The sequence below is a fragment of the Genypterus blacodes genome, unplaced genomic scaffold (assembly GCF_046128005.1).
Source record: "Genypterus blacodes isolate CSIRO-AG114 ecotype Tasmania unplaced genomic scaffold, CSIRO-AGI_Gbla_v1 ptg000118l_1, whole genome shotgun sequence".
Lineage (NCBI taxonomy): Eukaryota > Metazoa > Chordata > Actinopteri > Ophidiiformes > Ophidiidae > Genypterus > Genypterus blacodes.
Window position 1 is genome coordinate 162,341 of NW_027466921.1, and position 15,258 is coordinate 177,598.

General features: G+C 48.5%; 1 protein-coding gene across 1 annotated transcript in view; it reads right to left on the reverse strand.

Annotated features, from left to right (window-relative positions):
- The window catches only part of LOC143009920 (protein TANC1-like), a 91,221-nt gene that overhangs the window by 50,089 nt on the left and 25,874 nt on the right, over positions 1 to 15,258 (reverse strand). The window contains exons 3-4 of the mRNA XM_076162019.1: positions 13,230 to 13,430; positions 4,182 to 4,286 (exon numbers count right to left, since the gene is read on the reverse strand). Coding sequence (XP_076018134.1) covers positions 4,182 to 4,286; positions 13,230 to 13,430 — 306 coding nt within the window. The remainder of the gene's footprint in view (positions 1 to 4,181; positions 4,287 to 13,229; positions 13,431 to 15,258) is intronic.

Below are 15,258 nucleotides of genomic sequence, written 5' to 3' on the forward strand. Positions count from 1 at the left end.
TGTGTGTGTGTGTTTCTTCCTCCAAATACATGCAGTTTAGGTATTTTTGGTGTGAATGGGGCCCTACTGTGGTTTTGATTGTGTTCCTCTTTTGTGAACTCCTGTTGGTCAGTAAATGCTTTGCCAGGAAACACTTTGAGATAATAAACCAAACATCCCTCCTTGGATTGAAGCTTCCACTGCTAATCATCTTACACAGCTGATTGGCCCTCACATGTCTGCCTGGGAGACACGAAGGAGATGGAACCACTTTGCGATCCCTGCAACAGCACGGAAATGGAGGCGAGAACACAACAACATCATAACCTTCTACCTAAGGAGGTTTATGAGCAGGTGTGGAATGGCAGTGTTCACGGTGTTGGAAAGGAGGAGGAGGAGGAGGAGGAGGAGGAAGCCATGGGAGGGGGAGTCCATGAACAGACTGGCTCCACAGAACTGCCTCGGCTCGCTCAGTGCCAGGAAAACAATCCAGGCGGCGTTCATTAGCAGCTGGAGTTTCATTACCACAACAGTGGAGCACGTTTAATGAACCCTGGATGAGAACATACATCCCCGGTTTCCCAATTTGCATTCAGGGAAACAGGGTGACGTGGCCCCCTGAAGCAAGCCGGGCGCTCCGACTGCACATTCCGGCGTTGAGAGCAAACAAGAACGCTCTGGCGCACGCACAGATGGAGCGGAGAGACGTTACAGCACATTAAGGTGAGGGCGTTGATCATATCTGCGTGTAAGATGGGTGTCTGGCTGCTGGGGGGGAGGGAGGAGGTTTTTGAATGACGCGGCGGCTTTTTGCCACATGCTGGCTGTTGCTATTGTTGTTGTAACGTCGAGTACAGATGGTGTTTCATGAATAATTTGATCAATGAGCTCGAGTAAAGCTTGTTCATGAAGCGACTCGGCCCTGTGGGACGCGGCGGCTGAGCTGTGAGGATTCCTCAGCAGATGAGCAGCAGATTAATAAAGCTTCATTTTTAAACAAGGGGACACTCGGCTGTTGATTAAAGACGTCGACAAAGGAATACACATCACCTAAATATAATTACAGCTCTTCATATCTGCTTCAGTCAAATAAGGCTACAGGAATGAAATAGTAATCGAGGCTGCGTCTCTAAAGGCCGATCTGTACCGTCCCTGTCCAAAAAGGTGAGTGAGTGTCCGCTAAGGTCCATGTCAGCTGGTTATATCCGCCACATCTAAAGCACTGACATCTAAATCAGAGACAAAGGTGTTAAGAGCTGTAATGTGGAGGGAGGAGTTCACTCCAGCACCATGGTGGGAAAGGAGGGGACCAGTGGCTTGCCTGTGATTGACAGGGACAGAGCTCTGACACCACAGCTGAGACAACCCTGACCACTGGGCTGCCGGAGAAGCACCCGTGCACGCAAACACGCAAACACACACACACACACACACACACACACACACACACACACACACACACACACACACACACACACACACACACACACACACACACACACAATGAAGCCACACATTGCACGACATACACACGCACGCACGCACTGTGGCCCGCAAGAAACCGTATCCTTCCTCAAAGACAGAGATGCCGCCCCGGTCAAATGTCTGTTTCCTTTCTTAGCCCACGGTCGTTTCATAACAGAAAGCAGCAGGGAGCCTGGAGACGAATCTAAAACACAATCGGGCGCTTTCAGACTCCACATGTGGCGTCACAAGGAAACACAAAAACACCTTCAGAATGACATTCACTGTGTTAGACACCTCGGGGTCACCGCAGAAAACAATCCCCACAAAACAACCTCAGCTGCGCTCAAGCTGCACATCTCCCACTACTGAAGCCCTGAACCAAGCCAGACAACAGCTCAGACGTCTACAACACACAAACACACGCACACACACAAACATCTCCTCAAAAACTCCCTCCATCTCAACTCTTGTGAACTTAACCAGCAGATTTCCTGACTCAGATTCCTTGCGAGCGCTCTGTGTCAACATTCCGATGCTGACCTTGATGCAAAAGCTGCAATGTCACAAAACACCGGCGTCCTCTGGGGAGGTTTAAGAGGCCGGCACTGTTTACTCTCTGTGAAGTGGAACACGTTCTCATTACGACGACGCAGCCGGCACCACGTCCTCCTTACCTGCGACATCACACACATTCATATTCATCTCTGTGTGAAGACGAAGGCGTGCGACACTGAAGTGACCTGAGCGATGTGACTGTAATTTGTAACATCAAATAAACGGCGGCTCCCGTATGTGTGTGTGTGTGTGTGTTTGTCAGAGGGACAACATATACGGGTGCATGCGTGAATGTGTGTTTGTGCGTCAGCGCAATGCCGGCCGTCTTATACAATTACAGCTGGGGCGGCTGCAATTAGCCGTCGTTAGGCCGGTTTTAACACACTGCATAATTACACATGATTTGATGCCATTAGTGGAATAAGTTGGCTCATTCCTCACGTCGGTGTAATTTCTCAGCGGCACATTTCTTCCAGCCGGATCACCATGTCAGCGGGGAGAGAGTCGGCTATTTTTCCTGGCGGACTCTCGGCGCAGACCGGCGTGATCTTACAGCGGATTTTTCTTACATTCTGAAAGAGCTGAATCGAATTTCGGGAACACATGCACGTCATGTGCTGAGGCGGGGAGCGAAGCCAGAGAGGCAAATCATGACAGATGATTTTCGACAAGCAAATCGACTCTGGCTGCAGCCCCCAGAAGATGTAAAGATCTATAGATCTATAATCACAGGCTTTTTCCCCATTTCTCACAGTGGCAGATGGATAGTTTGATTCCCACAGTGTGAGGTGGCAGCAGCAGGATTAGTGTGGAGGCACCGCTGCTCGATCTGTCACACAGTTGTGAGATATTTGGGGCCGGCATATCAACTGTGGAGTGTGTTGGATTAGCTCAGGATGAAATTGGAGTGGAAGCTGCATCGAGCTCGCCGGGTTAAAACAACCACAAGGGCCCATCTGTAAACACAAGGACGCTCTGTTTTCGATCTGAAAAAGCAGAAAAGGCCGTCCGCTAACCTTGAGCGTCGCTTTTTTTTCTCTCTCTCCCCTGCACTCTGAATTGCAAAGCGAAGGAGAAACGCTTTGGCACGGCTGCTCCTCTGACAGCGGCGGTATATGTGTGTGTGTACTTGTGTGTGTGTGTGTGTGCGCGTGTGTGAGAGAAGAGAGGCAGAGTCCCCGGAGGATGGTGGAGGGCTGGTGGGGTGAACAAGGGAAAATAACTCATGAAATCAACAGCAGGGTTGGATTCTGGCTGCGGCCGTGACGGAGCCCCGACGCTCGACGCGGAGATTCATTCCCTCTCGGGCCAAACTCTCATAATCCTCTTTCTGGGAATATAGAATTAACTTACTATCGCTGTCAGGATGCCGCTTTGGCGTAACATAACATTTATATAGTGTCCCTTCTATGCTGGTAGCCCAGTGTAAACAGCGGCCGGTGCCAGCTGGCTGTCAGACACACCCACGTGCCTCGGTATGTAACGGTTAACAGTGACCAGGATACGAGCGTCTGCTTGTGTGAGCGGCGCACAATGAGAGGGTAACTCTGCCTGGCTGTCTTCTGCTAAAGATAACGCAGAGGAACAACTTCATTTTGCGCGTATGGGAGGAATTTGAGCTCTCGCTGCTGCTCTGGGAGTCAAAACAGAGACGAAACATTACCCCACACACACACACACGCGCGCACACACACACACACACCGCGAGCAGGAGCGGAGAGCAGCGAAATGTGGCGACAGAGAGAGAGACACAATGAGAAATTAAAGACTGTGGTGTTGATTTGGAAGACGGCTCAAACAATCCCCGGGGCTTTAGTCTGCAAAAACACTCCTGCCGAGTGGAAAAGTGACTCCTCTGTAATCTAAACACACACTTTAGAGTCGACCAGGGCACTGTGCCGTGTTTGTATAAGGAGAAACACGCAGGAGCAGGACTCATGTGCTGTGGGTACTTACATGGAGCAGTCATGCAGGATCCAGCGCTGCCCTCCACCCCACACATACACACACACACACACACACACAGGCTCGCAGATATATAACACACAGCCGTGGAGACGGATGGCCGAGCGAGGGCAAAGTTGTGAATCCCGCCGGCTGACATGTGCCGTGTGCTGTCAAAGGCAGTTTGTTTGAGTCCCGGCGACGGCAAGATAAAGAGGAGAGAGAGCAAAACTCACCATGGTGGGAGGATTCCTTGTTATCGGCGACCTTCCTCAGCGCTGAGACGATGGCATCAGAGGGAACGCGAGGGCTCTCCACATATTTGGGCTTCCTGACTGGACCTGGCCGCGTGAACCGCAGATACAGGCAGAGTGAGGGAGCGAGAGAGAGGGAGAGAGTGAGAGGGAGGGAGGGAGGGAGAGAAAGGGAGAGGGAAAGAGAGAGAGAGAGAGAGAGAGAGAGAGATGAGTATTCTTGCTGGATTAACGTGTTCCAGATGGGACTAGAGACCAGAAGTGGTGCTGTCTTAGTACGACAGGCTTGCCTGCACTCCGTAGCTCACATAAACTCACACACACACACTGACACACACAAACGCACGCACTCTCGGGCAGCTCCCTGTGCTGATAACAGCTCTGCTTTGTCTGACAGCCCAGGATATTGTCTGCATGGCTGGAGACTACCAGTAAAAACGCGGCTCGCCAGCTCTGGGGATGTAAACTACAGCAAGAAAACCACGGCAATTAGCTCCTCGGCGAACTTTAAACATCCGCGCACGCACACACACGCACACACTGCACTACTGGGGATCTAAGGGACAGAGTTTAAGAACACAGATCAGAGATTCAAAGAATGAGCGATGATACTTAGGGGTTATTTAAGGTGCGTGTGTGTTCTAACGATCTATCAGGGACGCTGCGCTTTCCTCTGAGATATGAGCCGTCTCTGTAGCGAGCCTCTGAGGTAAACCGGCTCTGTTCACACCTCGGCAGGATTAGAAAATACATATTGCACATAGCTCACTGGAGATGAGGATCCTTTTATGCCTTTGTGTGTTTGTTTGCAATTTGTATTCCAGCATATCTACATTTCAATCTGCTCGTGTTCCTTTGAGACGCAGCCAAATTGCTTGAAAATCTTCCCCCACGCTGAGGTGAAAAAAAGGTTAAGACGCAAATTCATTCACGGTAAGACATTTATTCCGAGGCCGCGAAAAGGGGAGGGCGAGAAAAGTTTGGCCTGTTCCAAGTCTTACATGTGAAACGTTGTATTCCACATTCTCTGCTGCGGAACAGATAAATTCCAAAGTCCAGCCGGGGAGCAAAAGCGAAACTGCGGAAAAAAACAGTCTGTAGGCAGGAGATGAATGTTAAGACTTCAGATCCATAAATCCTGATAGCAGAGCGACGGCGTGCCACTCCTCCAGTCCACTTTATCCTTAATCTACTGTAACCCAGCCTCCTCCCACACACGCTTGCAATCTGATGACCGCATGTGTGACCCCAGCCATAACATATAGATTAGACGGGAGAGGAGCGATAGCCATTTCCTATTACCACATCCCCCCCCCCCCCCCCCACTGTGGATAACATCCTCTGAATCAGACGCAACAAGCCCCCCCGAGACGCAGCTGTGATCTGGACGGGAGATACTAGATGTGGAGGTTAGTAGTAGTAGGAGTGGTGGTGGTAGTGAGGGGTGGGGCGTTACTCCTGCCATGTAAGGGGCAACAACAAAGCATGAGGTTCAAGCTCATTTGGATGTATGCTGCCATCTATGGATGCGTCAGTTGAAATGCATAGAGAGAGAGAGAGAGAGAGAGAGAGAGAGAGAGAGAGAGAGAGAGAGAGAGGACACATGTGATACTTATTACTAACATGGGCTTGAGCAGTGTTGGTGAATCCATGATTGGCCTCACGTGGATCCAGTGTATCCTATAAATGCGGCAGACGTGATAGAAATCCGGCCAAAGTGTTCAAATCGAAAGCCAAACTTCAATAAAATTGTCCTTCGGCGGGGGGGGGGGGTTTGGTTTGGAGGCAGCAGGAGTTGGGAGGGTTTGATCGTGCCAGACGCATCTGTCGAAAACACGCAGGCATCCAAGGACTCGGCTGCAGTCCGACTCGGAACCTATTTGATGTCTATTGGAGGGATGAGGTCCGAGCCTGAAAGGGGCCGATGGAGCCAAACGCACCCCCGTTTCCCCCACCCCACCACCCCACCCCGAAAACCCTCCAGAGCCAGAGTCGGCCTGTTATGTGCCAGACAAAGCCAAACAGTGCTGCAGTGAAAAACCTCCATTCATCTGGGGACGGTCAGGCACGACCCATTAACCAGGAGTCACACAGCCGCAATTTAAGTGGGAGCAGAGACACAGAGGGGGCTGTGTGTGTGTGTGTGTGTGTGTGTGTGTGTGTGTGTGTGTGTGTGTGTGTGTGTGTTTGTGTGTGTGCGTGTGTGTGTTAGAGAGCAACACATTTGGTTCAGGTAAATATCTCTGATCAATAACATACTGCCTAATATGTTCCATTGACTGTATTCCCCCGCACAAGAAACAGTTAGAATAATCGACACCATCTGCTTCAGTTCACAGATAGTTTACACACACGCAAAAAGAGGAACAGACGATCCACACAGCCAATAACAGACTTGGAGGTAAATTTAGGCCACTTCTAAGGGCCGACGACAAAGAGAAGAGAGGGCGAAATGTCCTTAATCGGACCTCTGAAGCCTCACAGAGCGGCTTCTTTTCCACTCTTAAGATCACCTCCGCAATACGACGGAGCGCCGTTGCCGCTCTGCCCTTCTGGACTGTGAGACGCAAGCAATCGCGATCTTTAACAAGCGTGAAGAGCCTGCAGAGTGGCAGAGGGACAGAGAGGGAGGGACGAGAGGAAGAGGGGACACGCTGACATTTTGAATGCGTTTTGGAAGCAAAAGCAGAAGGTAAACACACTGCGAGTGCACGTCACATTAATTAGCCTATAATTACCGACCATATGTGTGGGCTTGTGGATCATCAAGGGGCTCTGGCTGCTGTAAAGGACTAAATCATGCGATCACAGCAGCATGAGTCCAAACCAAAATGGGTCTTAGGCGCATCTATGTGTATGAATCGGCCATTTCATGTTGCACATCAACACTCTCTCTTTGTAATCTGCTTATGTTGGAATCAGTGTGTTATCGGGACTCTCCTGTTCTTGTTGTAGCCGAGTCCAGTCATATTTATTTGTACAGCCAAGTATCTCAGGGGGCTTCACACTCGACAACAAGGGAAACCCTGCAGACAGAAACATTCCCTCTGCCCGAGCGGAGTGCAACAGGAGCCGCAGATGGGAAGAGAAACAGGTTAGACAGAGACGAAGGAGATGATAATGTTACAATGTTATAATAAAATAAATACTAAACTCTCGTCCAGATCCTGTAAGAGGATCTGAAGCCTGCAAAGATGTGGTCAATATGAATTATAAAGTGAGTGAGTGAGCGATACAGACAAAGAGATACACTGAATAAATAATAATAATAAATACTTCAGCCCTGATCCTATGAGCGAGACAGGGACGTCTCTGATCTACAAGTGCCAGGCCACAGGACGGACTAGCTATCACTTGTCGGTCCCGAGCAGGTTTCGGAGTGTGAGTGGACTTTAACATTCCCCCGCTCATCAACTTAGTCGCATTACCGGGAGGGGAATCACATTCGGCGTTAAAGAGCCGAGAGCAGCAAATTGAAATGCACGAGGCGCGAGCATTCAGCGCGGACACGGACGCAGACAAGACAAACAAGTATTATCTCATTGTGATGCCCTCCAAAGGCAGCCATGAGCTCATTAAAGCCAGGGAGTGAGAGAGACAGCAAACGAGAGAGAGGGAGAGAGAAAGATGGTTCCTATTACCTCAACAGATGTCTGATTGAAGGGGGTGGATTTGAAATGTTCAGTCAGTAGCGATGGAAGAGCAGTTTAACCCCCGACCACTCACTGACCCATGAAAGTTGTTAAATCAAATTGTTAACACTTATTTTGTGGGAAACATATGAGGTAAGAATGGGTTAAAACGGAGAGATGGGTGCCGCTACTCACATACGTTATCAGACAAAGGAATGCATGACTCGTGTGCTACCAAACAGCATAAGTGGATGGATACACACACACACACACACACACACGCACGCACGCACGCACGCACACACACACGCGAGCGGTCTGAGACATATGACCAAACACATTTGTCGCCCGTTCAGCGCCGCTCAAAGGGCGGATTGTTCCTGCTCAGGAAGTGATCAAGGACTTTTCCCAGCATTCTTGAAGACGGACTTTGACTTCTTCACATTTCAAACTTTTTCAGCGAAGACAGTGTATCCCCTTCTGTTCCCGAGCAGGGAGCGAAAACAGGACCCACAATAGTCGGCTTTATGCTCCCAAATGTCATTCTGCGACTCAAAGGTGAAATATAATATATTCGGGCAACATAAAGGACGGATGGATTTGGTATTTTGAGTGCTGGGTGACAAACTCAGCTCCCAGTTATTTATTGAACATCTCATGGAGCGCGTGATGTTTACTGTAAACTTCTCATTTCTTACGGCTTTGACTGAGATACGCTTTTACGTGATAGGCTTTATTAGAACAAAGATGGGGCTTAGTGCTTTGTCAGCGTTAAATACACAAATCCAAATTTACGATCCTGTCTTGATTCATTATTGCCATTATCCATTTGGGTTAACGCACTTATAAACCGCGTTGGCCGTGGGAGATGGGTGATCCTTCCTTTAGCGCGACGTGTTTAACAGTCATGACCAGACTCGCACATGCTGCTTTACAAGCTGCTATGAATTATGTATGGGCCTCCGGTGTGAGCGCAGGGTTAACATTGGCTAAAGATAACAAGTCGAGCATCGCGACTGTCTGACAAACATCAAATATGCGCTTGCGGTTTTCACTCCCCCGTTACTATTTACGGCGCAGTGGCGTAACCTGTGAAGCTAAACGAGGTATCTTGGGTCTTCTGAAGCGGCGTTTGGGGCGAGCGTGGCTCTCCCGAAGGGGGTCAGGTAGATTGGGATCCGGGGCGGCAGATGAAGAAGGAGCAGGGGGTGTAGCCGAGTGCGGTGAAGTGGAGGATTGTGTCCAACTTTTTTCGCTGGGTGGCCCATCAGAGAGGCTTTGAAAAGGATCACCCTGGCAGTATCACAGGGTCTTTTATAAGCTCTGCTCCAAGAAAGGCATCAATATCCCCCTCAGGGCTGCCTGGCTACTGTCACTGCCCGAGAGGTGACTGCTGCTGGAGACGCTCGCCTCAAAGGAGCTGCCGCCGGCTTTGAAGACAAGGAGAGAGAAAGAGAGAAAGAGATTTTGACACCACCCTCAAATAAGTTGTCAAATCCAGAAAATGAAGAATGATACTGGACGAGAACTCATGCATACTGTGCACCAGAGGAACGTTACTATAGGATAAATACGTCTGAAAATAAGTGAAAATGAGTAAGTCGTGACCCGGCAAAGTCGACACACACACACACACACACACACACACACACACACACAAATCATCAGACTTTGCCAAAGGTCTGTGTTGTTTTTTTGGTGTCAACAGTGATAACATCCTAGAAAGCTCAATTTCTATAAAAAAAAAAGAGAGATACCGAAACACACTTCACTTCTGAAGAAGCCTGTGTACCGGCAAACAAACCGTATCTGGTAAAGGTCGACACGGTTTCATTAACTCCTCTTCAATGCGCTCGCTGTTTTTAAGACGGGAGGAGCAATTACAGGCCGGACAGATCAGGTGTCTGTCAGCGGGAACATCTCGGCGAGCTCTCTGCCTTATAAAACGCCGGGCAGATCCGGCCGGCTGAGGGCGGCGAGGTTGTTAAAAGTGGCAGGAGTCCTTTCATGCAGAGAGGGGCCCATTACACCTCTGGCACTGGAGGATTTCACCTCCTTTAATAGTGTCACGAAGGTCACCTCACCGCCCCGGATGACTTCAAGGACATTTCGGAAGCATTTACAATTGTTTTGCCTCGAATACTGAAACCTATTGCCCTGACAATAATCTTACAGCTAATTGATACATTTGAAAAAAACCTGCTGGACCGGAGACGTCTGAAGCGTTTGAGCCCCAGACCACCATCAAAATGCTTAATTGGTTATAACATGTAACTGCCTACCAGAGACACACTGGCCCCTCCACGCCTCGTTGCACTCGCACCCGTTAAAATGATAAACCATCCACGGCGGCAATAAATTGATATGAACTCCTGGCTTTTATCTTTCCTTCATGCCTGGTATGAAGGGACGCCATGGGACTTGCGGCTACCGAATCAGCTCGCCATCGTTTCCAACATTTCAGAGGGAATCTACTCTTCCTCTGTACGGTGAAGAGCTGGTGGTTCTCGTGGCCATTTCTCCAAAAGTGTCTCTGCACAGGTTAAGCAGATCGACCTTGAGGACAACAGGCCAGGGTGATCCCACGGCGGCACAGTAACCTCTTCTGACCAGAGGAGGTCACTGTGGAGACACCCAGGAGACGCGCAAAGGAGATGTGGAGGAGGAGCACAACTATCAGATCTTCACTAAGACTTCCATCTACTGTATCACCAACATTTTCCTTTTGACCCATTTCAGATTGAGGGTCAAGTTTTTGGCCTAACCTTTGACCTACACCGGGGCTGGAGCGACACGGATCCACACAGACAGCATTCTTGTGGTGAATTCCCCTCCCCTGGAGCAGTGCGGAGACCTGTAAACTATTAAGACTGTAAGCCTGGGTGCTGCTCAACACATGTCACCGTGCTGCGTTTGATGGTTAAGCTCTGGGCTTAGCTGATCAAAGCTGCACCAGTCAACGGCACCAGGACCTCGCAGCTCGAGCATCCGTCACACTCCTAATTAACTCAATGCCTCTGTGTTGGGCCCTGTGAAGTTTTTCGAGAAAAGAACAAGCCATTAAGTTGGGGGCCCTTCTAAACTGCTTTAGATTATCCAAAGTGTCAGGAAACGAATCCAAGCCGCAAAACGCTCTCTTAATCTGTGAAACCACTTCCTCCGACAGGCACAGATGGATGGATGTATAAGATTACTACTAGAACAAGAGGAATGAAGGCTCATCTTACAGCTGAACCATTCCGTCCTTGTTCCGGAATATCTGGAGTATCCTCAGAGACGAGCCTTAAACCAACCAAGTACTGCCCTCTGCCCCTGCTTTTGAGCAAGGCTGAGAATGCAGCATTTTGACCCTTGTTGTTTTCGTCGCAGGCCTGAGACATTTCCTGCAGTATGTGTTTATTCACTGGAGGTGTGAAGTCTCCCCCAGTGGGTTTTCACAGTCACCTGTGAGGACAGTGGAGGAGGACATCCAGCCCATCCCCCCCACACACATACACACACACACACACTAACCTAACGTCATGTCCTCCATAACATCCTATCTTGTCAGTCCATTTCTCCCCTCTTCCATGCCTCAGAGGACCCCAAGTGGGAGGCTGCCTTTAATGAGTGTTCCCCTCCGCCTGCCCCCCCAGGGCCCTTTTCACCTTCAAACATCTCCTTCCTCTCTCTTCACCCCCCCACACACACACCCAACCCACCCCCACTGACACTACCTTCTATTCTGTTACTGTAGACCTGAATTCCGTCAGTGCTGTTAGATGAGTTTAGAACTTCAGTGGTGTCACCTAAGAGGAGCGATGTGTTTGAATCTGAGGCATATTAAAGGTCCAGTGTGGGACTGTAAATGTAAGTAATGCATCAATTCTTCTGACATCACATTGTATATGCCACAATCCCATTGAAATTGACATAAATCAAAATATGGACCTAGATTATGGGATTGTAAATGGAGCAGCAGTGATGCCACCTCTGCATTCCTTCACTGCTATCACCACATCATGTCATGAATATTTAAGAAATGGTAGAATCCTATTAAATCCACATATGTGTCTCACTCAGATCTTTGCCTTATCAGCATTACAGACAAATAATCAAAGAATAGAGTGCAGGTAAGCGTAATGGAGATCAGAGAAGAAATGTTCCTAATCTGACACTAAAATGACACTACAAAGGGTTCCTACACATATTTGCCAATTAAATTCCCGATATTTTCCATAACCTTTCCATTGTGTAATAGTGTGAGTAAGTCAAGCAACCTTTACATCAAAGTACATCAAAGTAAAGTTAACTTATGTAACAGTAAGTATGGACTCCGACTTGAAGAATCAGGAATTCCGTTCAGTTCTAACTCGACTAGTCAAGGTTATCCCATAAAATGTTTTAATTGGTTTTCCGACACTCTTGTTGCGTATATTTCACCGTTTTCCGAAACAATTCCAGGCCTGCAAAACGCATTATGAAACTCCTCAGACATTTCCAGGACTTTTATGGTCGCAGACAACCCCGTCCATATTAGAGAGGTGACTCCAAACAAACCCAAACACAGCCCAGCTTAGATCTTGGGATTGAACTTAATCACACAGCGCAGGATGGCACACAGATCAACTCATCTCTCCACTACAGGACGGATCAAAGCCGGGTGGCTGCTCTGAACAAAGGTCCGACGCCCCGCAGATGAGTCCCACATGTGAGCGGGGGAGTTTGAGGGGGGGGGGACACGCTGACCACTTAAAGCATTTCTCTCCTCTTTGACAAGTCCGACAATACAAAGACTCGGGATGAAATAAGTTCAAATAGAAAAGGTGTCCTTCGCTTTGAAGACGGTGAACCCCGCAGCTGCTGACGAGTACGCTGTCAACACTGTGGATAAAAGGAATGAGGGACGACTGACAATTAGATACAGTGTAAACACACTCCCATTAACCAGCCGGCTAAGTGTAAACACACAGCGCGGTTGTTCCGACCACCGTTTTCGGCAGGAGGTGATCAAACGTAACGATGGAGCGACTAAAACAACTCGGAGCTCACACTGATTCACCCGCTTCATGCCTTCTTCTCCTTCTCTCTCTCTCTCCTCCCGTGATAGCTTGACACATTTCAGGGAAGAGCGAGATGAAAGTGCTGTGAAGCAGGGAGGAACTGTCAATGCCGGAATGCTGTCGGATGTTCAGAGTCACGATAGCGCCTGAAGGTAGACAGGAAAGATCCAATAGAGGCAAACTGTGTAACAAAACAGGAAAGACAGAAATCCAGGCGGCAGAAAACAATTGATACTTTCAGAGACTAGAGGGCAAATCTGACTCTGACTCCCACAGGAATGGCGTAGAAAAGAGAAGAACAACATACAGTCGACATATGCTGTACATACACATCCATCGATCTATGCGTTCTGTACCTGGTGACCTCTTGCTGGAGCGTAGGGGCATCATGTAGGACTGCCTCGGCAAAAGGGGCGAGGAAGGGAGGGACATGGACACGCCCTTGGCCAGGCTTAGCCGGAAAACCTCATCCTGGACGAAGGAGCGGCCGCTGCCGGTCTCCTGTAGGCTTCCCTCGGGCGGCCCCCTTCTCTGGGCGCTGTGGCTGTGGACATCACCTGCAAGAGGGACAAAGCCACAAGAATGTTACACATGTGGAAACTACGGGAGTGGATGTTTACCGTGCGCTATCCCAAATAAGCCGCCACTCGCTTTGCTTTCTTTTTTTAAGTCGATGCATGGCAGGGGACGCGGCAGTTGCAAATTATATACTGCTCGGGGGTTAGACTGTCCAAAAACAACAACGGTGAAGGTCAAACATGTCAGAGCAGGTCGGCTTTTGAATTCTTTCCTACAGGATTTCATGATTTTCAGGTTGTTGGAGAGTTTTGTTTCAACAGAATTTAGTAATGACCACAACAATAAAAGTGAATCTTGTGGATTCCCCAAATAGAACTGTGTTATGCTGTTATGATGGTTTCTACATTTCCATACAACGCCTTCCATGTATATCTCCACGTTAGAAATACAGACTTTTCAGGGTAAATTATCGAGGGAAAACACTTGATGGAGCAATGGAGAACATATATCTATCTAACCAAAACATAAATTAAATGTAGAGCACGTTTTACAGGGATCCATCACTTTAAAGATGAGCTATTGCTGATACAATCTCTGATACAATGTTCCTCCCAGGAGCAAACATGATAACAAATAGTCTGCACAGTGTCCCGGGACAATACGCGGTTAAACCCACAGAACGGGCTTTCACAGGTTTCGTGTAATGAATTTGCCGACGTGGAGTTTCAGTGTTTTCAATGAATGACAATTATTCAACCTTGTTCCGCGCGGTGTGGCTTACAAAGGGGGCTTATGTAGCAGAGCTAATGGTGCACCTCAAACAAAGAGACGTTCATTTCTGTGATGTACTGAGCTGATAAGCACACAAACAAGGATAGGTGGGGGGGGGGGGGAGGCTGCAGAGACCTGGAAAGGTTGTTCCAGCGCAGGGCCACATGGTGTGTGTGTGTATGTGTGTATAAACTCAGGGTCATGGGCCGGCGAGCATCTCTCACGCTGCTGGGACACATGTGGAGGACGTCCATTTAGCGGAGCAAACAGTCCAGTGTCATTGACCACTGAGAGGAGATAACCTGTAACTCATTAAACACGCTGTCTGGCCCCCGGCAGGCGGAGAGAAAGGCGTACAAATTCATTTCACGACCGTCATCGAGTAAGTTTGCGTCATCGAACTCCAACATCAGATGGTTTTAAGTAGAAGCTGTTATGTTGGCATCGTGGAAGGACACACTGTTGCTTTTTCTTTGGAATTGGAGAAGTTCGAGCGGGCTTTGTGAAGTATGTTTCCATTTCACATCTCATTTCAATATGCACTCCACTTAAAAAGGAACGAGGGCTGGAAACTGAAAACCTTGCACATTCTTTTGACAGATTTCTTCCAGCCATATAGTCAGTTAAGTAAAAGGGCTTTTCAGGGTATTGTGCAGCAGCAGGGGTTCTCAAAGTGTGGTATGTGTGTCAGCTGAGGTACCAGAAGGAAATCAGAAGGCCCCGGAAAACTCTGCAGCGAATCAAATCTATGGAAAGTATTAAGGTGTTGAATTATTCACAAATAAAATTCATATTATGTGTTGTTCAGAAATAGCGTCACAAAAGTACGATTTCAGCGGTAAATGTGTGTGTTATCTGAGAGCAAAACCTCTCACAACTGCTTGAGATGTAGCTGCAAGGTAATGATAGTAAGGAGATAATGTGTGGGAAAGTATGGCGTTCTCATCTTGAAAACATGCGTCTTAATGAGGTCTGTCTTCACGCTGCCTCTGATCTCAAATAAGGCTAAGCACACACTGCCGTTTGCCAAGGAAAACTTTCCCTCCAGCGACTCTATAGCAACCTCCAAGAATTCAAAACAGAAGAACCTGTTAA